The sequence below is a fragment of the Enhydra lutris genome, unplaced genomic scaffold, assembly GCF_002288905.1.
Source record: "Enhydra lutris kenyoni isolate GAN:26980312 unplaced genomic scaffold, ASM228890v2 scaffoldscaffold4, whole genome shotgun sequence".
Classification (NCBI taxonomy): Eukaryota; Metazoa; Chordata; class Mammalia; order Carnivora; family Mustelidae; genus Enhydra; species Enhydra lutris.
Genome location: NW_019154088.1, coordinates 24,038,357 through 24,063,816, shown reverse-complemented (window position 1 = coordinate 24,063,816; position 25,460 = coordinate 24,038,357). Strand labels below are relative to the sequence as shown.

General features: G+C 41.9%; 1 protein-coding gene across 3 annotated transcripts; it reads left to right on the top strand.

The window, feature by feature from the left end:
• The first annotated feature begins 16,002 nt into the window (after positions 1 to 16,002).
• Positions 16,003 to 19,239, top strand: LOC111161254 (granzyme B-like). Of its 3 annotated transcripts, none has more exons than XM_022524843.1 (5): positions 16,003 to 16,174; positions 17,181 to 17,328; positions 17,777 to 17,912; positions 18,123 to 18,383; positions 18,963 to 19,239. In XM_022524843.1, the coding sequence occupies exons 1-5, from the start codon at positions 16,117 to 16,119 to the stop codon at positions 19,131 to 19,133; spliced, it is 774 nt and encodes a 257-aa protein (XP_022380551.1). In that variant the 5' UTR covers positions 16,003 to 16,116; the 3' UTR covers positions 19,134 to 19,239. The 3 variants fall into 3 exon arrangements, with proteins under 3 accessions (XP_022380551.1, XP_022380554.1, XP_022380561.1); XM_022524846.1 differs by having other exon boundaries at positions 16,117 to 16,174; positions 18,123 to 18,188; positions 18,963 to 19,160; XM_022524853.1 differs by lacking the exon at positions 18,123 to 18,383 and having other exon boundaries at positions 16,117 to 16,174; positions 18,963 to 19,160.
• The last annotated feature ends 6,221 nt before the right edge of the window (positions 19,240 to 25,460 follow it).

Here is a 25,460-nt window from a genome sequence, read left to right as displayed (position 1 = left end):
CAACAAAACTAAAAGACAAACTACTGAATGGGAAAAGATATTTGCAAATGGCATGTCTGATAAAGGGTCAGTATCCAAAATATATAAAAACCTTATAAAACTCAAAGAGCTAAAATCAACAACACAAGAAACAACCAGTGTTGGCAAGGATGTAGAGAAAAAGGAACCCTCTTGCACTGTTGGTGGGAATGCAAACTGGTGCAGCCACTGTGGAAAGCAGTATGGACGTTCCTCAAAAAGTAACAAATAGAACTACCTATGACCCAGCAATCACACTACTAGGTATTTATTCAAAAATTGTAAAAATACTAATTAAAAGGGCTACATGCACCCTGATGTTTACAGTAGCATTACCTTCACTGGCCAAATTATGGAAACAGCCCAAGTGTCCATCACTTGATAAATGGATAAAGAAGATGTGGTATATATACACAATGGAATATTACTCGGCCATAAAAAAGAATGAAATCTTGCCATTTGCAAGGACATGGATGGAGCTAGAGAGTATTAAGCTAAGTGAAATATGTTAGTCAGAGAAAGACAAATACCATAGGATTTCACTCATATGTGGAATTTAAGCAACAAAACAAATAAGCAAAAAGGGAAAAAAGCCAAACTAAGAAACAGACTCTTAACTATACAGAACAAACATGGTTACCAGAGAGGACGTGGGTAGGGGAATGGGTGAAATAGGTGAAGGGGATTACAGAGTGCCCTTGTTGTGATGAGCTCCAGGTATTGTATGGAAGTGTCAAATCACTATATTATGGTGACTATATTATACTCCTGAAACTAGTATTACACTGTACAAAACTAACTGGAATTTAAATAAAAACTTAAATTCTTTCAATCTATTCTTCATATAAAAAGGCAAGACCGAAGTTACACAATTGGCCTCCACTTTTCGAATGTCATGTTCCTAGAAAGGAAACTTCATAGTAGAAGGTAATGGCATGCAGGAAGAGGGCTACATGTCACCCCACATGAAAGTAACCCCAAAATTTTAGAGGACCAGATCAAATGACAGAAATGAAATCATCTGTAGAAAGACAGAGAAAGTAAAAGATGAAGTCTTTGTCTCATGGGTTAAGAAAAATGCAAAAATGCAATTGAAGACAACTATCAGTTCTAAAAGATCCTTCCTGCCTGATTTCCTGGAAATCCCAAGAAGCTCCTGGGATTTCTTTTTTCTACCACTAGGAAAGGCATTCTCTTTTCTACCACTGATTGCTCAGCAATCTTTTGATGATCTCCTAAGTAATTTATCAACTCTCAGTTTATTTCTCATTACTCTTTTCCTTATTACTCCACATTCATCCCCTGCCTTAAAGTCCACAGCTTTGTATTTTGCATCATTTCTTATCATCCCCATCAATACTGACAGCATTAAATAAATATCCACATGTGCATTGTCCTCATAATGCACATTCAGTTATTTTTTGGCTGTTTTTTTTTTCATCCTCTGGTTGGATAATCACACAGCTGTAAAACAGGAAGAATAAAGTATTGGAAGAGTAAGGGAAAATACAACCAATTTTGAGACCATCAGGGGTTTTTGGTGACTTTGTGAGACTGAGCCCCAGCTCTTTCTCAATTAATAAAGTATTTACCAATACAGACATCTCATTTCCCAATGAGATGTTTTGCCTTCGGAAGGCACAGGATAAACTTCCTTCCTTCAGTGGAGCTGAGACTCTCGGGATGCTCTTTATAAGGCTACAACACTGCCTCTTTACTCTACCAAGAGAAAGTATTTAGGTGACATTCCTGCTCCCCAGAAACTTATTGTGAAAGGGGATAAGTAAAGACCTTCCTTCCTAAACTTTGGGTATAAAGAGGGGAGAAATATCCAGTCTGCCAGGAGGAGATGCCATAAGGAGGCAAGACGTTAATGGAAGGATATTCCAAGAGATTATCTTGTTTGTAATTTATGAGAAGATTCCCTTTGAGCTTCAACTTCTGACCTGAAATATAAAGAAGAAATGCCAAAAATTGGGCTTTCCCACTTTGTCCTATCCTGACTCCTATAGGAAACAGAGCCTGAAGCAAGGATTATGGTGGTAAGGATTTATTTGGGAGGTGCAAGCCTAGGTCAATCAGAGTGAGAAAAAAGAATGGAGTCAAGGAAAGACGCAAAGCTATGTGACCTGTGATATTACCACAGTTGGCCATATTTCCCAAGTTTCTAAGGCAAGTGGCTCAGCAAGCTCAGACACTCAGTGTCAGGGGTTTCTCCAGAACAACTGCAAGGAGTGTCTCAGAGAGTCTGGCCCTGGACAGTAAGGACTAAGACACGAACTTTTCCAGAAGAGAGGTTCAAGAAGAAGTTATTCACAGGGAATAATATCCCAGATATTATTATAATATATAGAATATATATTATTATATTATTATGCTGTCCCAATAACTTATTTATTCTGGTTGTCCAAAACATGGAGAAGAAGCCAAAGCTTTTTCTCTGTCCAGCCCCGTGATGGACTGTCACAACAACCCTGTTCATTGGCACTTATCACACCTGGACCTACTACCTAGTAGTGATTTGCAGGTGCACCCTGCCTGGCAGGAGTGGAGCTTGGCCTCTGTGCCCTGATGATCTCCCCTGAACAAGAGAACCCCCAGACCCCAAACATGGGAGCATACATCAGCGTCAGAGCACCAGGTCCAGAGAACTGGAATGAAAAGCTAAAAACAGAGTCCATACGGCTGCAAACCCTCCTCTTCTCTGGTCCAGCCTTGTTTTCTCTCTCAGATCTACTTTCACATTCTCCCCCTCCAATCTCTATTGATTACCCTGTAAGGATCCCACTTGGGTTCTTTTCCAAATTCGGGCCTCCCAAGGGAAAGAGCTGGGAGGAGAACACCAGGATCACACACTGTGTGCAGTACAGCCTAGAGAGAAGGGCTTTCTTGCATTCTTGTGGGAAAGACTGAAGCATGAATTTTCTTACTAGATGAGGAGTTGGTTAAATGGTTTCTGAGGGTTTTACACATACTGTTTATTAGACTAAGGAAGTTTCTTCCCACTTTGGTCTGCTAAAAGGGTATCTTTGTTATCACGAGTGGATGTTGAATTTTATTAACTGCTTTTCTGTTTATTAAGACACTGATATGATTTTTCTCTTAGATCTGTTTGTGTGGCAAATTACATCAACTGATCTTCCTAAGATTCAGTGAGATCTGCATTCTCAGTGTAAACCTAATTTGTTGGACTAATTTCAAGAATTGATACTTTGTGCAGAGTTTTTGCATCTATGAATCATGCATGAGATTGACCTATAAAATTCCTTATTCAGTTATTTATATCAGGGCTATGTCAGCCTTATAAAGTGAAATGGATAATATTCCTTCTTTATCTCTTTCCTAGAAGACTTTGCAGATGAAAATTTTCCTTCCTTGAATTTTAATAGAAATTAATAGTAAAGCCATCTAGGCCATTCTCTATGTGGAAAATTGCTGATTGCTAATGCAATTTCTTTGCTTGTTCCAGGATCATCTAAGTTTGCAATTGCTTCTTCAATAGGGGTGAGGCAGTGATAGTTATATTTTGTTTGAAATTTAAAATTTGTTAGCATCAACTTGTTCTATAATATTCTTGGCTTATCTTTTAATGGCCTGCAGCTTTTGTAAAAATCCTCCCTTTTTAGTTCATAATATTAAATATTTGCTCCTTCTCTCTTTTATCCTTGACTAGTTTCTCCAGAGGTTTGTCAATTTTATTAGCTTCTTCAAATAATCCATCTGTGCTTTATTAGACATCTCTATTATATGTTTCCCTATTATTTCATTAACTTCTGCTAACCCCTACTTCTTCCTCCTACTTCACTGAATTTACTCACTTATTAATTTCTAACTTCTTGAGATATATAATTTCAGTTTTTTGTAATATGTGAGGTTTAAGACTATAAATTTTCCTCCACTTGCTTTAGCTGAATTCCACCATTTATAATAAGAACAGTACTGGTGTTATTCAATTCAAAATATTTTCTGTTTCTTTTTAAACTTCATTTTGACTTGTGGGTTATTTCAAAGAATGTTTCTTTTTTTCTAATATTGTAAGGATTTTTCTAGTTACCATTTTATTGATTTTTAGCTTAATTATGTTACAGCCAGTAAACAGTCCAAAGATCTATATATTGGGAATTTCTCAAGATATTCTTTGTGGCCAGTATAGGATCAATTTTGACAAATGCGTTCTGCACTTATAAAAATATATATTCTGGGGCACCTGGGTGGCTCAGTGGGTTAAAGCCTCTGCCTTCAGCTCAGGTCATGATCCCAGAGTCCTGGGATGGAGCCCCACATCGGACTCTCTGCTCAGCAGGGAGCCTGCTTCCCTTCCTCTCTCTCTGCCTGCCTCTTTGCCTACTTGTGATCTCTCTCTCTCTCTGCCTGCCTCTCTACCTACTTGTGATCTCTCTCTCTCTGTCAAATAAATAAATAAAATCTTAAAAAAAAAAAAATATATATATATATATATATTCTGGGGGTGCCTGGGTAGCTCAGTGGGTTGGGGCCTCTGACTTCGGCTCAGGTCATGATCCTGGGGTCCTGGAATCGAGCCCCGCATCGGGCTCTCTGCTCGGCGGTAAGTCTGCTTCCTCCTCTCTCTGCCTGCCTCTGCCTGCTTGTGATTTCTGTCTGTCAAATAAATAAAAAATACCTTTAAAAAAAAAAAAATATATATATATACTGGCGATTCACAGACCTGTACCCTTGGGGATAAAAATATATTATATGTTTATAAAAAATAAAATAAAAATAAATAAATAAATTTAAAAAAATATATATATATGTATTCTGCACTGAATGGGTGCAGTGCTATAAATGTGTCTGTCGTGAACAATTTGGTCATTGTTTTGTTTAAATCATCCTTACTGATTTTTTTTTTTGGTGGGGGGGATCTACTTACGGTACCAATTCTTGAGATTTTTTTTTCTCCTTGGAGTTCTTTCAATTTTTGTTTTACATATTTTCTAGTCATAGAATGGGGTGCATTAAAATTTTAAATCATTTTATCTTTCTGATGAATTTAACCTTTTAATTGATGAACTTGTTCATAAAATGGCCCTGTTTACTTTTACAGATGCTTTTGACTTAAAGTCGGTTTTTTCGGGTACAAATACACCTATAATGGTTTCCTATGGTTAACTGTAAATGGTGTATCTATTTCCTTTCTTTTCCTTTCAACTTTTAAAACCTGTCTGTTGCACAGAATACTATTTATGTTTCATTTTCATAGTTGATCCAATGTTCTTTTGACTTCACTGAAGCATTCCATATGTTTACATTTAATATAGTTACTGATATATTGCTTTTAAATATACTCTTACTTATGCTTTTTATTTGTCCCCAATTATTCTATGATTTTTTTTTTCCCTCGTCTTTCTTACCTTTTCTAGGATGGATTACTTTTTACCCTTCCTTTTTCCCTTCTACTGATTTGAAAGACATTGTTTATATCATTTTAGTGGTTACACAACAGTACAGCATGGTTCCTTAATTTATCAAAGACAAGCTTAATCAGGTCAACCCTCCTCCCTGAAAATAAAAGAAATTCAGGACCTTTAATCTCATTTACCTTCTCCCAACATTTCTGCATTTTTATTCTACCCTATTTCTTTTTTTTTAAGGATTTTATTTATTTACTTGACAGAGAGAGTGTGTGTGTGCACAAGCAGGGGGAGCAGCAGCAGGAGAGGGAGAAGCAGATCCCCCACTGAACAGAGAGCCTGATGCAGGACTCAATCCCAGGATCCTGAGATCATGACCTGAGCCCAAGGCAGACTCCTAACTGAGTCACCCAGGCACCCCCATTCTACCCTATTTTTTCAGCATTATTAGAAATTGTAATTATCATTTTACATAAACAATGTTCATTTTCCTTTAAGAGTTTCTAGTAACTAGATTAGTTTGGGGTTTTTCTGTATTGTACTCTAATAACATATAGAAAGCACTTAATGGGTACCCTGGTCTTATTTAGTTGTGTAAAGGTTAAGACCCTAGAAATGAGAGACACAATGATGAAACTGTACTGCACTGGTAACGACTATGGCAAGACAAGAAGCAGGGAGTGCTTGGGGCACCTGGGTGGCTCAGTGGGTTAAACCTCTGCCTTCGGCTCAGGTCATGATCCCGGGGTCCTGGGGTCAAGCCCTGCATCTGGCTCTCTGCTCGGTAGGGAGCCTGCTTCCTCCTCTCTCTCTGCCTGCCTCTCTGTCTACTTGTGATCTCTCTTTCTCTGTCAAATAAATAAAATAAATAAAATCTTTTTAAAAAAGTAAAAAAAAAAAAAAAGAACCAGGGAGTGCTTGACGAGCCAGGTTCCTGGATGTCATCTTTCTTAGTAGGTTTCCCAGCAACAAAGAGAAACTGTTCAGCATTTTTGTATCATTTTTTAGAATGTTTATGTTCTATGACATAATCATTCTACCACTGGGAATATATCCTAAAAAACAGAACGCAAAATACACACACACACACACACACACACACACTCACACAGGCTGCAGTAAACAATAAACTTTCAGCATAAAGATGTTCATCTCAGTTTTATTTACTATTGCCAGAAATTAGAAATGGCCTAAAAAACTAAGTGGGGAAGCATTAACTATGGGTATATCCACATAATGGAGTATGATATAAACATAAATAGGATTTTTAAGAACCCTATAGAAAACTAGGCTAAAAATATTGAGTGGCTATTTGCATGCTCTCACTCTCAAAAAGAAAAGCATTAAAATGTCAAGATAACACTCTAGTCTTTTTGACTGGCAGGGATTTAGAAGACTGATGATAATATGCAGTATAGGCATAAGTTTAGAGAACTGCCATAGAGATTTCTTGATATTGAGTATATAAATCACCACAATCTGGAGGACCTGGATGATTCAGTGTGTTAAGCATCTGCCTTTGGCTCAGGTCATGATTTCAGGGTTTTGGGATTGAGCCCTGCATCAGGCTCCCTGCTCAGTGGGGAACCTGCTTCTCCTTCTCCCTTTGCCCCTTCCCCTCTGCTTGTGCACTCCCACTCTCTCTCTCTCTCTCTGTATCTCTCTCAAATAAATAAATAAAATCTTTTTTTAAGTAAAATAAACTGGCACAATCTTTTTAGATAGCAATTGCTAACGTGTACAAAAAGTTAAAAAGAGGCACCTGGGTGGCTCAGTGGGTTAAAGCCTCTGCCTTCGGCTTGGGTCATGATCCCAGGATCCTGGGATCGAGACCCCCATCAGGCTCTCTATTCAGCAGGGAGTCTGCTTCCCCCCCACCCCTGCCTGCCTCTCTGCCTACTTGTGATCTCTGTCAAATAAATAAATAACATCTTTTTTTTAAAAGTTTAAAAATATGACTAAACTTTGAACAAGCAAATCCATCCTTGGAAAATGGGACATGTACATAAAGGTTGTTCATTACTGTGTTCTATATACTAGCAAATAAGAAAAAATGAAAATGAGAGAAATCTTACCACAGAACAAAAGGAAAAATATTAAGTAAATTGTTGTAAGTTCGTATGTCACATACAAATGACAAAATAAAATAAAATGATGACTAATATTTCCTGATAGTTACATATGACTAAGTAACAAAAACAGATTACAAAATCTTATGTGTAGGAGAATGATGTCACCAAGATGGTGACAGAGGTTGTTCCTGACTTGGCTTCCCCTCACAAGAAGAACAATCAATAACTATTCATGGCCAAGACACCAGTGAGAAAATCCTAGAACACAAAGCACCTCTCTGTACTATAGAGACCAAGACAGATTGCATCAGAAGGATAATGTACATTAGCTAAACTTATTTTTGGTAATCATTTCACAATATATGTAAGTCAAGTCATTATGCTATTCACCTTAAACTTATATAGTGCAGTATGTCAATTATACCTCAATAAAACTGGAGGGAAATCTTATGTGTAACATTATCCCTTTTTCATTTTGCTAAGTATACCTATTTGCATAGGAAAAAAACTATTAAAATATACACCAAATCATTGGTGGTTATAACTAGGGGGTGAATGTCATGTGGTATTTTTTTCCTAACTTGACTTATTTATAGCTCTTTTAATTATATTTCTACACGTTTTGAAGATGAAGAAAAGGGTCATGAATAAAGGAATATACTCTTGAAACTGGAAGAAGGAAGAAATAGATTCCCCTGGGCCCTCCAGAGGGGACACAACCCTGCTGACACCTTGACATCAGCCCCACAAAATTGATGTTTCTGGGGTCATGGCCTCCATAACTGTGAGAGAATATGTTTCTGTTGTTTTAAGCCATAAAATTGGTGATCATTTGTTGCAGTGCCATAGGAAAATAATACAGCACCTTATCTGGAAGTGTACATTTAAAAACCACATGCCCTGAGCTAGATGCATCAGGAAAAGCCAGCTCCTCTGAGAGGAGTAAATAGATACAGACACCTTAGTAGGATTGTAACTAGTGTGGCTACACTGGTGTGCCATTTCTCCAGGGCTTTGCAACCCCCAGCCAGGAGAGCCAATTTCGGGCTCTGGGAGAGCACAACCCACGAAAGCCTAGGCAACTGTTCTGGAGTTTTTGCCACAGAAAAAGCTCTGTGGGCAGAGGTTAGGCCCGGATCAAGCTGGGAGAACATACAAGGCCAGGGCTGGGCCCCAGGGCTGGTCCTGATCCCCCACACAGCCCCCTAACAGAGACAACCCACCACAGGGTAGCTGGGAGGGCAGGACTAGGAGAAAGCCAGCTCAATCCTTCCTCTCTCTGCCCACAAGAGGCTCCAGAGGCCCCTCCATATAACAACGCAGCCCAGGACATTGTCTCCTTTGGATGAAAAATGGACCATCTCCAGGTCTTCAAGATCCTGAGCTTCCTGCACTGGAAGAAGAGATCAGCTGGGTCCCCGCTGAAAAAAAGAGTCTCAACTGAAAGCTGGGACTCAACAAAGGCCTCTCTATGACTGACCATTGTCCCTAGGGAAGAGTCCAGACCTCCCTGTATGGAGGCTTTCATAAACATCCATTTCTCAAATGCAATGATTGATTTGTCCTTTATTTATTCAACGATCACTGAGTAGGAGCTATAGCCCAGCCTCTGCTCACATCTCTCTCATCTCCTGCATCTTTCTCTCTTCAACTCCGTACCACCTCCTTGCAAAGCCTTGCCAAATTATGACCTGCTTGTCTCTTTTCCACACCTCTTGTGTGGCTGAGCCCCTCACATCCAGTCCCATCCTCCAAGGGGTCAGAGTTCACTCATAGGCCATTCACTCCCAGCTTTGGACCCTTTCAGATGTCTATTGGTCACCCATGGTAACCTGGCTTCTGGTCTAAGACCCTGGCTGCCTACCTATTGAACAAATGAGAGAGTCTCCTCAGTAGAAATGGACAGCACTACTTTTGCTATCAATCAGCAAATAACAGATACTGAATACCTGTTATGTGCCAGACACTGGAGGCTCAGAAGTGAGCATGGCAGGCTCTGTCCAGGCGCCCATGAAACTTAAGGTCATAGGACATTCACCAGAATTTCCCCAAGTCTCCTTCCTTGTTCAGATTGGTCAGATTGGTCTGAATCTGTGTGGGAAATCCATCCAAATGAAAAATCATCTTGTTCAAGATATTCATTTATCTTACAACTTGCAGTTTTGTGTATGTTATCACATTTGACCCTGGAAGTGAAGTTTACAATTCTGTTGTCAATGGAGACCTACTTCCAGATGAAGGAGAGATGTAGGAAGGAAAAAATATAACCAAGTCAGCCATTTCTTCATGGTTTACATATAAGGTTTACATAAATGGTTTACATACATATATTGAACTTTGTACCTATGGGGTACAAAGTTCAATATAAACTCTGCCATGGAAGAGATACCACACTTCCCTTAACTTCTTTAAATCAGATTAGAGAGGCACACATGGGGCCAGAAAAATGGAGAACAGCTTCCAAACCTCAGACCATCATGGTCACTGCAACTCACTGAGTTTCCAAGCTCACAGTGACCCTTCAAAGTCATTTAGCTCTTAGCTTGGAGACCACACATGTGGTATGAGACTCTTTTATGACCGTGTGCTGGGTCAGTCTAGCCAGGCATGCCCAGCAGCCATCCCTTCCCAGGTCTTGATGCCAATTGGAGATGCTGCTTTGGGGTTAACTTTAGTCACAACCGTGGGTGACTATTTTTCAACCAAATAACACATACCACTAATACCATACTCATTTTCACATAGAGGAAATATCTCCTCTGGGTTCCCATCACCCTCAGAGTCATGTCTTTTCATATCTGCTTGCCCACAAAGATCTCTGTAACAGAATATCTTAATGATCTTGACCACTTTCATAATGAGGGGAAAATAGCTGACTTCAAACAGTTTCTGTTTGAATGCTGAAGATCCTTCCTCCTGAAACAAATATGTACCAAAATCATGCCCAGAAAGAAAAAAATGAAACAAAAACATACACTATATATATATATATATATATATATATATATATATATACACAAATGTATACACAGGCACATATAAATATATCCTAAGCACTAGACCACCAGGGAAATGTAAGCATACATAAATGCTTATGTCCATACATATACATATATGATGACATTTATAGAACTCTGGATAAGATCACAGACTTTGGAATCAGATCCCAGCTATGTTAATGAGCACACATGTATAGAGGTGTAATTTGTGACAGTAACAACATGGGGTGGGTGTTGAGCTGAATAGAAGTTAATAAAATGAATTCAACAAATTGCAGGGTATAAGATCAGTTGTCTCTTTTTTGTATTTTCAAATTTTGTAAAAAACAATCTTTTTACTTTGAGGTAATTGTGGATTCACATGTAATTCACATGGAAAAAATAATACAGCAATATTTCATAGACACTTGATCTGGTTAAGCCAAGGGTAATATCTTGCACAACTATGGTACAATATCTTAACTGGGTTACTAATATGTAACACTAATGCAGGCAAAGCACAGAACAGTTCTATCATCACAAGGATTCCTCCAGTTGTATTTTTATAGCTACACCCACCTCCCTCCTCACCCTCACATCCCTGACAAAGAGCAACCACTAAAATGTTCTCCATCACGATAATATTGATATTTCAAGAATGCCAAAACAATTCAGTTATGTTCATCTTAAACAGAAAGTAAGTCCATACAGGTTTTGAGAGATTTATATCACAGTATTTCTCTTTTCTTGAGCAGTTATAAGTGGCATTATATATATTTTTCAAAGATTGACTTATTTAAGAGAAAGAGAGAGAGTCGGGGCACAGAGGCAGAGGAAGAGGGAGAGGGAGTCTCAAGCAGATTCCCGACTGAACACAGAGCCTGGCATGGGGCTCAATCTCAGGACCCTGAGATCATGACCTGAGCCAAAATCAAAAGTTAGACACTTAATCAACTGAGCCACTCAGGTGCCCCAGTGGTATTGTATTTTAAACTTCAGTGCCAACATGTTCATTGAGACATAGCCTAAGAAAACTTGAGAAAGAAGAAAAAATTGTTTCTATACACCAGCAATGAATATTCAATAAGGAAATTCTAAAAACAGTTCCACTTACAATAGAATCCAAAAGAATAAAATACCTAGGACTACACTGAATTTAACCAAGGAGGTGAACAAATTATACACTGAAAACTACAAAGTGCCATTGAAAGTAGTTAAAGAAGAACTACTTAATGGAAAGACATCCTATGTTTCTGGATTGGAAGGCCTATATTGTTAAGATAGCAATACTCCCCAGAGTTATCTACAGAGTCAAAGCAATCTTTGTCCAAATCCCAGTGACATTTTCTGCTGAAATGGAAGAGCCAATTCTAGAATTCACATGGAATTGCAAGGGGTCCCATATAGCTAAAACAACATTAAAAAAGAAAAACTAAGTGGGAGGATCAGACTTCTTGGTTTCAGGACATATTATGAAGCTACAGCAATCAAAACTAGTGTGGTTCCAGCTTAAGGACAGACATATAGATGAATGGAATAGAACTGAGAGCCCAGAAATAAACCCAGCCATCCATGGCCAATTGATTTTTGACAAGGGTGCCAAGACCACTCGGTGGAGAAAGAATGATATTTTCAATGAATGTTGCTGGGACAACCAGATAATGACATAAAAAGCATGTAGTTAAACCCCTACCTCATTCCATATATATACAAAATGGATCAACAGCCTAAATATAAGAGCTAAACCATAAAACTCTTAGAAGAAAACAGATGGCAAATCTTCATGACCTCTGATCTGACACTGGATTCTTACATTTGACACCAAAAACACCAACAACAAAAGATAAAATAGATAAATTGGATTTCATAAAAATTTTAAAATTCATACACTAAAGAATAGTATCAAGAAAGTGAAAATACAATCTACAGAATGGGAGAAAGTATTTGTAAATTATGTATCTGGTAGAAGTATAGTATCTGGGATAGACAAAGAACTCTTATAACTCAACAACAAAAAGACAAACAACTAGGGCACGGGGGTAGCTCTGTTGGTTAAGCATCTGCCTTCAGCTCAGGTCATGATCCCAGAGTCCTGTAATCAAGTCCCACATTGGGCTCCCTTCTCAGTAGGAAGCATAAAATCTTAAAAAAAAAAAAAAAAAGACAAACAACTCAATCAAGAAATGGGCAAAGGACTTGAATTGACATTCCTCCAAGGAAGAGATACAAATGACCAGCAAACATAGTAAAGATGTTAAACATAGGGGTGCCTGGGTGGCTCAGTGGGTTAGAGCCTCTGTCTTCTGCTCAGGTCATGATCCCAGGGTCCTGGGATCGAGCCTCACATTGGGCTCTTTGCTCAGCCAGGAGCCTGCTTCCCTTCCTCTCTCTCTGCCTGCCTCTCTGCCTACTTGTGATCTCTGTCTGTCAAATAAATAAAATCTTTAAAAAATTTTTAAAAAGAAGTTAAACATAATTAGTCATTAAAGAAATATAAATCAAAACCATAAGATACCTCTCCACACACTAGAATGGCTATAATAAAAAAATGAAAAATAACAAGTATTAACAAGGATGTGCATGGGCGCCTGGGTGGCTCAGTGGGTTAAAGTCTCTGCCTTCAGCTCAGGTCATGATCTCAGGGTCCTGGGATCAAGCCCCACATCGGGCTCTCTGCTGAGCAGGGAGCCTGCTTCTCCCTCTCTCTCTCTGCCTGCTTCTCTGCCTACTTGTGATCTCTGTCTGTCAAATAAATAAATAAACTCTTAAAAAAAAAAAAACAAGGATGTACAGAAATAGGAACCCTTGTATAGAAGCCAGACACAACAGGTCACATATCTCATGATCCTTTTATATAAAATATTCAGAATGCAAATCCATGGAGATAGAAATAAGATTACTGGTTGCCAGTGGACTGGGCAGGGTTGGGGAATGGAGAAGTGAAAGTTATTAAGTACACATTAAGTTGTGGATGGAATGGATGGATGTCCTGGTGTAATGAAAAAGATTTGTAACTAGAAAGAGGGGGTAGTCCCACAACATTTGGAATGTACAAAATGCCACTGGGCTGTACACTTTAATGAATTTTGAGTTATGTGAAATTCGCCTCAATTGTTATGTGGGTCATAGGCTTATGTTTAACATAATCCTCTTTTAATTTTAATAAATGCAGTTATATGTGAGAGAAAAATATTTTAGATCACACTTCAAGTCATTAAAGATGACTATCAATGAATGATGATAAATCATTTTTTTTTTTAGTAGGTTCCACACCCAGAGTGGAGGCCAATGTGGGGCTTAAACTCACAACTTTGAGATCAAGACCTTAGCTGACATTAAGCCACCTTAACTAATTGAGCCACCCAGGTGCCCCAGAAATCAGATAATTGTAGGGGCACTTGGGTGGCACAGTCAGTTAAGCATTGGATTCTTGGTTTTGGCTCAGGTAGTGACCTGAGGGTTGTGAGATCAAGCCCCATACAGCTCGCACACAGCATGGAGTCTCTTTCCCTCTCCCTCTGCCCCTCCCCTCTGCTCTCTCTCTAAAATAAAAATGAAATAAATCTTTTAAAAAAGAGAAATCAGGTAATTTTAATTTTCTCTTTGCTTAAATTGTTTTTCGAATGTCCCAACAATTTTAGAAAATAATTGCTTGCTAAATTTTTTAATAACTAGGAAAGAGAAACTAATAGTCATTAATGGCATGACAAAAATACTTCAGTTATGGGATGAAGTGAGGATAAAACAAAACTATGTTGTATGTACAGTATGATTCCAGGTATTTAAAATGCATTGCTGGAGGTGCCTGGGTGGCTCAGTGGGTTAAGTCTCCACCTTCAGCTCAGGTCATGGTCTCAGGGTCCTGGGATCGAGCCCCACATCGGGCTCCCTGCTCAGCAGGGAGCCTGCCTCCCCCCTTCTCTCTGCCTGCCTCTCTGTCTACTTGTGATCTCTCTCTGTCAAATTAAAAAACAAACAAACAAACAAAAAACGTTTAAAATGCATTGCTGGGACTCATGGATGGCTCAGTTGGCTGAGCACTGAACTCTTAGTTTCAGCTCAAGTTGTAACCTTGGGGTCTTAGGATCAAGACCCACCATGGGCTCCATGCTCAGCTTGGAGACTGCTTGGGATTCTTTCTCCCTCCCCATCTGCTCCTCCCCCTGCTTGGGTGCTCTCTCTCCCTTTCTCTCTCTCTCTCTGTCTCATAAATAAATAAATCTTTTTAAAAATAAATACATTGCTTAGGTAACAGTTTGTAGGAGATAGGCAAATAAATGACATTTTTCCTTCCTACTTTCCAAATTTTCTCAATGGACATATATTACCACTATAATCAGAAAGATACCTTATTTTTTAAATGTCCACAACTGGGCAAGCTAGTTTCAAAAAATTAAAGGTTTGATAAATATACCTGATTTGAGAAGGAGGATATTTACACCAGAATTATATATTCTGATAGATAATATTCCTCATAGAAAAATTGTAAAGGACAGAAAATGTAGAGATGGAAACTTGTATCACCAGACTCTACCTACTTAGAGATACTTAGTCGTTCTTTAAACAGAACTGAGCTTAGCTGTTTAGAAACAATGGCCCCTCACATCCAATGGTAGTGAGATCAACAGCAGTTTGCTTAGTAAAAGTTGAGTCTATTATGTGACAAACCTGCTATCTCAGAAGTGTGGCTCTCTGGGCAGAGGCCAGAGAATGCTAAAAGGACAATTCTTGGTCTTTGCTTGCCCAGTGTACTTTCCCACTTCACATGGTATTGACAATCTAGTAATTCAAACTTCTTTTGGAAACCAACCCTTCCCCAGTCATAGTTCATGTGTTTTAGGTGGTTTAGACAGGACTGAGCCCAGTCTACCCAAAGGAGGAATGACCTAGGCTTCAGTCAACCAGTGGATTCGATGTCTAGGGTCAAGATGGTTCATTAACATAAGCTAAGTGTCAAATACAAGGCATTTGTTAAAAGCATTGACAAAAGACGTGGACTCTATGACTCTGAGCATTTGTAATTTAAAAACAGATGTTAAAATCCCTAGAAAAGAAGCCAGGGTGATGAAGGGGTTGCCCTATGGATTTAGTAAATAGTGGTCACGCTCTCTTACTGTCTTGTGCCTCCCTCTACCATGGCCCTGACCATGCTGGACCCTGGTTGTTGCTATTTCTGTCTCCTCCACCGGACATGCTCTCTGAGGGACGGAGACACATCTCTGGTATGTTGGATCATTCAGATAAGGAGCCTAAATACACAGCTGCTAAAGAAATCATCCTGATGGACTCAGCACGGAGCTGAGGCAGTGGGGGCCCTATCATTGGAGACTCAGGTTTCTGGGCTCTAGAAACCCTCCAGGCTGATACCACATCCTCCAGTCCCCACCTTGTACACTCGCTGTCCTGTTCTGGGCTGGAACAAGTGGTCTGCTCTGAGTCAACTTGTGTGGGTTCTGATGTGGTCACAGCACAATTCTCACACAACCACCCCAAGAACGTCATCAGACAGAGGGGTGGGGGCAGGGAAGCTTTCATAGAAAGCCTTCTAGGATAAAGCACCACAAACCAGAGAGGAGTTCAATGTCAGTGAGCCCATCTGCACCCCCTTCCTTTCCTGGGAGCTAAAAGCACAGACGAAGCGCCAGTAGCCCCAACCTGGGCAGCCTCCTGGGAAAGATGCAGCCACTCCTGCTCCTTCTGCTGGCCTTTCGCCTGCCTTCCGGGGCCCAGGCAGGTAAGTGACCACCCCACCCTCCAAGGCCCGACCCCATCCCACAGTGGGCACAGCCCTCCTGGCCCTTCTGCACACCCCTGATCCACCTATCCACCAGGAACATTCTGCACCCTGTTGTCATCTGCCTCCCACTCTCAAGTGGGGTGCTGGGTAAGCCACCAGCAGAAATGGCAGAGCAGAAGGCTGGTCCCTAGAAGAGCCAGTGGGTACTGTCCCCTCCCCAGGCTCTGCCTTTGACATCTGGAAATGGAGCTTTCCTAGAAGTACATAGCAGAGGGTGAGAAACTGGAAAAGAGAACATCATAAATCCCCCTGCAGAGGACAGAGCAGACCAGGCTTCCCTGTGGGGTGAGCCAGGTGCTTCCCTCAGCATCTGCTTGGGAGAGAAGCCCAGGCTCAGCAGACCCCACTGGGAGATGGACCATGGTCCCCAGGAGACTGCTGTTACCTTGGCTCTATCCCAAGGCTCCTCATCCCTCTCTCCAACTCTGTTTTTCTTCCCAGGCTGTTAGCAGCTCCCCTTTTTCAAACAGGACCTTGGCAGACCTAAACTCTGCTTTCCAGAATCCTAGCAGCACTGGCTCTATCAGCCTTCATCTGGAGGCTCCCTGGGGAGGCTTGCCCTCACGCAGCCAAACAATAGTTACCTAGGTATTTACTACATGACCCATGGAAACAGGCCTTGTGAGACAATACCTATATAACTAAACTTAGGCCCTAAACACTGGAGAAGACTTCACAGGATGATAGGGGCCTTAGAAACTTGCTAGAAACAAAGCAAAGTCAAGAGAGGGACTGCTCAGGATCCCCTAGGATGTCTCTGTCCCTACAACAGGTATGCTCCCCTCTGGTCATGTGTAGAAGAAAGATTCACAGACCGAGACACTGTCTTTTTCCAACTCCCAGGGGAGGGAGTGGAGGCCCCTCCCACGCCCTCCCAAATTCAGGCTGTGCCTGTCCAGTGCATTCAGTGGGTACACAGGAACAGAACAGAATTTTCCCTTAGGAGAGATCATCGGGGGACATGAGGCCAAGCCCCACTCCCGGCCTTACATGGCATATCTTAGTATCAGGAATCAGAATAATGGCAAGAAGTGTGGTGGGTTCCTGGTACACAAGAAGTTCGTGCTGACGGCCGCTCACTGCTATGGGAGGTAAGGAGTGACCATGAGCCTACACCGCCCTGAAAACCCTGGCACAGAGCCCTGCCTTCTGCCCTGGGTGCTCTGAGGAACGCATGAGCCGGGAGACTCCTGAAAGGGGGTGAGGGAGGTCAGGTAGGTGGTGGGGAGAGGGGAGGCCGGAACCAGGTGCATTGCTGGAGTAAGAGAAGAGCTGGGACCTGCTTTGGCATCAGAATGCAATCTCATCTCATTCATATGTTTCTCTGGGTAAATGACCCCAGTCACCTATGGCTCCAGAAACCTACCTCAGCCACTGAGAAGCAGAAGGCACAGACAGCTCAAACCTGGGAATCTCCTGTTGCCTCAGTTTCCCCATCAACTCCAGCCCTGCCCACCCCAATTGCCACCTGCCCTTCACAGACCGTGGGCTGTATCCTATGATTCCACACCCCCACACCCCACTCTGCCCTCTGTGTAGCTCCATCCAGGTCACCCTGGGGGCCCACAACATCATGAAACCAGAGACAACCCAGCAGGTCATCCCCGTGAAAACATCCATCCCTCACCCAGACTATGATCCCAATAACTACTCCAACGACATCATGTTACTGATGGTAAGGAAACCTCCTTGCTGCCCTTGTTTTCCTGGGTCCACACTGGTTCTTCCTCCCACTGGGACCTGTCCCCTCCCTCCTTCCATCCTGGCTTCCTGGCCAGTGTCCCTAGCTCAAGCTCAGGACAGAGAGAAGACAGTGCAGCCTCATCGGGGTGTCCAGGCCCCGAGGCCACTGGCTGAGCTAGACTCTCTTGCCTCTTCCCAACAGCTGGAGAGAGAGGCCAAGCAGACTGCAGCTGTGAAGCCCCTCCGCCTGCCCAGGGACAAGAACCGGGTAAGGCCAAGACAGGTGTGCACTGTGGCCGGCTGGGGGAAGATGGCCAAGATAAGCAGGTACCCAGACACTCTGCAGGAGGTGAGGCTGGAAGTGCAGGACGATGGCAAGTGCAAATCCCGCTATCCCAAGCATTACAACCGCACCATTGAGCTGTGCGTGGGGAACCCAGAGGAAAAGAAGTCTTCCTTTCAGGTGAGATTGGGTGTCTGCTTAGCATGGGTCTGGGGACAGGGGTGTTTGGGGAAGACCTGGGATCTGGAGACCCAAGCAGTGATCTTTCTCGTGAGGAAAGGAGGGGGAACAGCCAGAGATGGGGGCACCCAGACCCTCTGCGAGCCTGCTGAGGGTGTAGGATGTATTCAAATGAGGTGCTCCTACAGGATGAATTTGCCGCACTCTGCCCCGTGCCGGGCCACCGATGCTAGAAATCTCTGCTCCCTGGGCATGTAGGAGTGAAAACCAGGTGGCACCTCAGAGCTGGTCCCCACCTGGGTTACCGGGCTTGGCCTCTATGCTGAGTGTCAGCCCTGCCCACCCACTTCTGGGTACCTAAACAGGGGAGTGGAGCCTGCAGTCCTTCAGCACAGGACCTGGGACCCAGGGAAGGAGAGGGAGCTGCCACCTGGGGTGAAGTGAAGCACTGACAAGGTCCGGCCCTGTCCTGTCCTCCCATCTCCCATGGTGGTCACACAAGGCAGTCTTCTCAGAGGGGCTGGGGAGGATGCGGGCAGCAGGAGAACTGATTCACTCCTTCCCTATCTCTGTCCACAGGGGGACTCTGGAGGCCCTCTCGTGTGTAACAATGTGGCCCAGGGCATTGTGTCCTATGGACAAAATGATGGGACACCTCCCCGGGTCTACACCAAAATCTCACCTTTCCTGCCTTGGATAAAGAAAACCATGAAAAGCCTCTACTTACAGAAGCCAGACTATTTGCTCTAGAGCTGATCCAGAATCACACTGGAAAGGGTGGCAGGGAAGGCAACAGTAATCGAATAAATGTGTCTTACCTGAATGTCAGCCATCAAATAAATGTCTCTTAACTGAATGTGAAGGGCTGGTTTCTTGTTTATTCATTGGCCTTCATTCCCTAGCATCAAATCTGTTCTTACAAGGCCAATGACACAATTCTGCTATTTTCTGCTTCCTCTTCTTCGTCCTCCACCCCTTTCCCCCAACCCCATGCAAAGTTCTTTCCAGCTCCCGCTTACCTACACCTGTCTCTCAGACCCTGCCCTTCTGCCAGGGCCAAAGCTGAGTACCACCAGGAGAAACCATGAACCTCTCTGTGCCTGGGGCTCAGGGTGAACTTCTTACATCCTCTCACTGTGTTCTCTGGCAAGGAGGAAGGAAACACTGTGGGCCTTGGACACCAAGCTGGCCCAGTCTAGGGCAACAGCTCAAGGATGTAGCCCTACCCCACTGGGAAGTGACAGGGACCTTCTCAAGCTGGACATCCGTCCAAGGAAGCTGGCATGGATTGGAGCTGAGTCTCTTGAGTAGCTCTGGAATCTCACCTCAACTGAGTTGAGTTCCTTTTGCTGACCTCTTCTGAGCTCAGGGACCAACTTGGCCTTGAGTCTCCTGCATCCCTGCTTACCACTGAGAGTGTTCAGTGCCCACCAACACCTGTGTCTTCCAGACAACACTCTTCTGACCTGGACCTACCTCCTATCCTTTCCACCTACAAGATCCAAGTTTGAGCATCTCACCTCTGAGATGCCAGCCCAGTTCATGATCCAACAGAGAGGGGTATTACAGTCACAAGGCCTGAGAGCACCAGACAGCATCCATGGAGAACAGGGCTGGTCGGGTGGCTCTACAGAACTCTTGGCCCCATCTATCACCTGGCCAGGCCAGCTCAACCCCTTCCATGTGTCAGGCTCCACTAGCTGTCGGGTCACTCAGTAGCTTGAGTCCCTCTCAACCTGTCCCTCTTGTCACTGCCAACCTCTAGGCTGAGACTCCCTGTTGGTCACCTTGGGCTAAATCAGCCTTTGACTGAAAAAGGGCTCCTCTGTTCAGTAGGACTGAAAAGGACAAATTTTTTCCATCAACCAACCAGCAAATGCTAACTAAGCACCTGCTAAGTGCCAGGTATTGAGTGGACAGAATGCAGGCTCTATCACCTGAGTCCAGGTGAACCTGACACTGTTGAATTTCACCTAAACCAACTAAACCCTTCTCCCTCCTCCACACAAGTCCATGTGACATACGTCTCTGTGGGAAATGCACAGGAATCAAGTATTTATAGTTCTTTTTATTACTAGTTACAGGCTGCATGAATGTTATCGCATATGACTCTAGAACAGCAATGTATGGGATTTGGAAATAGCAGTGTATGGGACTTTAGTCATTTAGTTCCTAGATGTGAAGTTACTAAACTTGGTTTCCTGGGGCATGCTCTTCACCTTATTTATAATAATACATATATATATAATTATATATATATATATATATATATATATATGATATATAATAATATATATAATAAGGGCAGCCTTATTTTCATTTGCTTCAAAAGTAACAGGTATAAGGGGCACCTAGGTGGTTCAGTCTGTTAAGCATCTGCCTTCTGCTTAAGTCTTGATCTCCAGATGCTGGGATCAAGCCAGTGGGGAGTCTAGTTCTCCCTCTCCCTCTGCCCCTATTCCCCCACCCCCGTTCACTCACAAGTGTGACTCTCTCACACACAAATAAATACATAAAACTTTTTTTAATAAAATAGAGAAAGGAGCAAGATGGCGGACAGTAGGAGGCCTAAATATCATCATGTCCCAGGAGCTCATCTAGATAGTTACCAAAACATTTTTGAACAGCTACAAACCAAAGAGGAAAGAGAAGAGAGGAAGAGCAGCAATTCTAGGAACAAAAAATTGATCACTTTCCGGAAAGTGGGATGCACAGAGAAGTGAATCCAAAGCAACAGAAAGATAGACCACAGGGGAGGGGCCAGCTCCAGGGAAGTAAGAGAGCAGTGGAGCACAAAATTGGAACTTTTAGAAGTCTGCTCCACTGCGGGATGTCACTCCAGAGGCTAAGCAGGATGTGGAGCCCTCGTGGAGACAGTGTGGTTTCAGGACCTGCAGGGTCACAAAAAGACCAGGGGTGTCTGAGTAGCAGAGCTCCCAGGTATCAGAGTGGGGAAGCCGGCTGCAAAGACAGAGCTAAGGAGTGAGCTATCAGCTCCGGGTTACCTTACACCATGATCCAAGTCACAGCCAGGCCACTGCTCTTCAAACAAGGACCCCATGAGTGGAAGAACCTGGGAGACTCATCTTCCACCCCAGGGAGGAGCAGCACAGGAGCGAGGCAGGAATCTGCTAGGTTTGGAGACTCCAAACGGGGCTGTGCACCAGAAATAGAAACAATTGGTCACAGGCCAGGTGAGCTCGGAGCACAGCTGGAGACCAGGGAGACTGGGAGTGATTGACCTCTTTTCTCTAAGGAGTGGGGCCCCAAGTTCTTGTCTCCTCTGGGCTGGAGACTGGGAGGCTTCCATTTTCATCCCCATTCTCCAGAGTTCTACAGAAAGAATTCAGGGAACAAAAGCTCCCGAGCACAAAACCAAGCAGACTGCTTAGCCTGACCCCTGGCAAGGGTGGTGCAATTCCGCCTCAGGCAAATACATTTAAAAGTCACTGCAACAGGCCTCTCCCCAAGGAGATCAGCAACAACATCAAGTCAAGACCAACTTCACCGATCAATGAGAACTGTGAAACTCCACAGCTAGGGGAAAGCAATGCATAGAATTCATGGCTTTTTCCCCATGATCCTTTAGTCTTGCAAAATTAAATCTTTTTAATTTTTTTCTTATTTTTTTATTTTCCTCTTTCCTATTATAACATTTTTTTAAGATTTTTTATTTATTTGACAGACAGAGATCACCAGTAGGCAGAGAGGCAGTCAGAGAGAGAGGAGGAAGCAGGCACCCTGCCGAGAAGAGAGCCCAATGTGGGGCTCAATCCCAGGACCCTGGGTCATGACCCGAGCTGAAGGCAGAGCCTTTAACCCACTGAGCCACCCAGGCACTCCCTTATTATAACATTTTTAAACTATTTTATCTTATCAATACTTTTTTAAAATCTTTTTAAATTTTCACTGTCATAGTCCTTTTTGTTTTTCTTTTCTTTTTTCAAACAACTTATCAATTCCCTTTTTAGAATCTTATTTAAGTTTCATCTTTACAGTCATATTCAATCCCTTCATCATGTTTACCTTTATTTTTGTACATATAAGTTTTTCTTTCTTTAAAATTTTGGGAGGTAGTTTCTTCTAACACACCAAAATATACATAAAATCGAGTGTGTATCTCTGTTCTATACACCACTCTAATATACATATATATTTTTCTCTTTCCCCCCTTTCTTGTCCCTTTGGTTTCAGGTCTTTTCTGATTTAGTTAGTGTATATTTTTCTGGGGTCACTGCTACCCTTTAAGTATTTTGCTCTCTCATTCATCTATTCCTATCTGGATAAAATAACAAGGCAGAAAAATTCACCACAAAAAAAAAAAAAAGAAGAAGAAGAAGAACAAGAAGCAGTACCGATAGCTAGGGACCCAATCAATATGTACATTAGTTATATGTCAGAACTAGAGTTCAGAATGATGATTATCAAGGTGCTAGCTGGGCTTGAAAAATGCATGGAAGATACTAGAGAATCACTTTCTGGAGAAATAAAAATCCCTTTCTGGGGAAATAAAAGAACTAAAATCTAATCAAGTTGAAATAAATAAAAGCTATTAATGAGGTGCAATAAAAAATGGAGGCTCTTACTGCTAGCATAAATGAGGCAGAAGAGAAAATTAGTGATATAGAAGATCAAATGATGGAGAATAAAGAAGCTGAGCAAAGGAGAAACAAACAACTATTGGACCACAAGGGGAGAATTCGAGAGATAAGTGATAGCATAAGACAAAACAATATAGATTAACTGGGATCCTGGAAGAAGAAGAAGAAAGAGAGGGGGCAGAAGGTATATTGGAGCAAATTATAGCCAAGAATTTCCCTAACTTGGCAAGGGGAACAAGCATCAAAATCCAGGAGGCACAGAGAACCCATTCTCAAAATCAATAAAAATAGGTCCACACCCCATCCTCTAATAGTAAAACATACAAGTCTCAGTGACAAAGAGAAAATCCTGAAAGCAGCTCAGGACAAGAGGTCTGTAACATACAACAGTAGAAATATTAGACTGGCAGCAGACATAGCCACAGAGACCTTGCAGGCTAGAAAGGACTGGTATGATATACTCAGATCACTAAACAAGAAAAATATGCAGCCAAGAATACTATATCCAACTACACTGTCATTGAAAATAGAAGGAGAGAGGGGCCTGGGAGGTTCAGTGGGTTAAAGCCTCTGACTTTGGCTCAGGTCATGATCCCAGGGTCCCAGGATCGAGCCCCGCATTGGGCTCTCTGCTCAGCAGGGAGCCTGCTTCCTCCTCTCTCTCTGCCTGCCTCTCTGCCTACTTGTGATCTCTGTCTGTCAAATAAATAAATAAAATCTTTAAAAAAAAGAAAATAGAAGAAGAGATAAAAAGCTTCCAAGACAAACAAAAAGTAAAAGAATTGCAAACACTTAACCAGCCCTACAGGAAATATTAAAAGGGGTCCTCTAAGAAAAGAGAGAGCCTAAAAGGAACAGACCAGAAAGGAACAGAGACAATATACAATAATAGTCACCTTATAGGCAATCTGATGGCACTAAATTCATATCTTTCAATAGCTACCCTGAATGTAAATGGGTTAAGTGCCCCAATCAAAAGACACAGGGTATCAGAATGGATTAAAAAAAAAAACAACAACAAAACAAGACCCAATGATATGCTGTCTACAAGAAACTGATTTTAGACCCAAAAACACCTCCAGATTCAAAGTAAGGGGATGAAAAACAATTTATCCTGTTAATAGACATCAAAAGAAAGCTATGGTGGGAATCCTTATACCAGATAAATTGTATTTTAAGCAAAAGACCATAAGAGATGAGGAAGGACACTGTGTCAGAATTAAAGGGTCTATCCAACAAGATCTAACAATTTTAAATATCTATGCCCCTAATACAGGAGCAGCCAATTATATAAACCAATTAATAAAAAAAATCAAAGAAACACATCAAAAATAATACAATAATAGTAGGGAACTTTAACATCCCACTCAATGAAATGGACAGATCATCTAACCAAAAGATCAAAAAGGAAATAAAGGCTTTAAATGACATACTGGACCAGATGGACATCACAGATATATTTAGAACACTCCATCCCCAAACAACAGAATACACATTCTTCTCTAGTGCACGTGGAACATTCTCCAAAATAGATCACATCCTGGGTCACAAAACAGGTCTCAACTGGTCCCAAAAGATTGGGATCATTCCCTGCATATTTTCAGACCACAGTGCTTTAAAACTAGAACTCAACCACAAGTAGAAAGTTGGAAAGAACTCAAATACATGGAGGCTAAAGAGCATCCTACTAAAGAATGAGTGGGTCAGGGCGCCTGGGTGGCTCAGTGGGTTAGGCCACTGCCTTCGGCTCAGGTCATGATCTCGGAGTCCTGGGATCGAGCCCCGCATCGGGCTCTCTGCTCTCTAGGGGAGCCTGCTTCCTCCTCTCTCTCTGCCTGCCTCTCTGCCTGCTTGTGATCTCTCTGTCAAATAAATAAATAAAATCTTTAAAAAAAAAAAAAAAGAATGAGTGGGTCAACCAGGAAATTAAAGAAGAATTTAAAAAATTCATGGAAACAAATGATAATGAAAACACAACTGTTCAAAATCTTTGGGACATAATAAAGGCAGTCCTGAGAGGAAAGTATATAGCAATGAAAGCCTTTCTCAAGAAACAAGAAAGGTCACAAGTACATAACCCAACCCTATACCTAAAGGAGCTGGAGAAAAAAATGCAAAGAAAACCTAAACCCAGAAGGAGAAGAGAAATAATAAAGATCAGAGCAGAAATCAATGATACAGAAACCAAAAGAACAGCAGAACAAATCAACGAAACTGGGAGCTGGTTCATTGAAAGAATTAAAAGATTGAGAAATCCCTGGCCAGACTTAAGAAAAGAGAAAGGACCCAAATTAATAAAATCATGAATGAAAAAGCAATAACAATCAACACCAAAGAAATACAAACAATTATAAGAACATATTATGAGCAACTATACACCAGAAAATTTGCCAATCTGGAAGAAATGGATGCACTCCTAGAGACATATAAACTACCACAACTGAACCAGGAAGAAATACAAAACCTGAACAGACCC

What these genes read in the sequence shown, in the direction of transcription:
- LOC111161254 (XM_022524843.1), top strand. Translation starts at nt 16,117, where the DNA reads ATGCAGCCACTCCTGCTCCTTCTGCTGGCCTTTCGCCTGCCTTCCGGG. An exon ending in GCCGCTCACTGCTATGGGAG is followed by an intron (nt 17,329 to 17,776) that starts GTAAGGAGTGAC and finishes CCCTCTGTGTAG; the next exon opens with CTCCATCCAGGTCACCCTGG. An exon ending in ACGACATCATGTTACTGATG is followed by an intron (nt 17,913 to 18,122) that starts GTAAGGAAACCT and finishes TCTTCCCAACAG; the next exon opens with CTGGAGAGAGAGGCCAAGCA.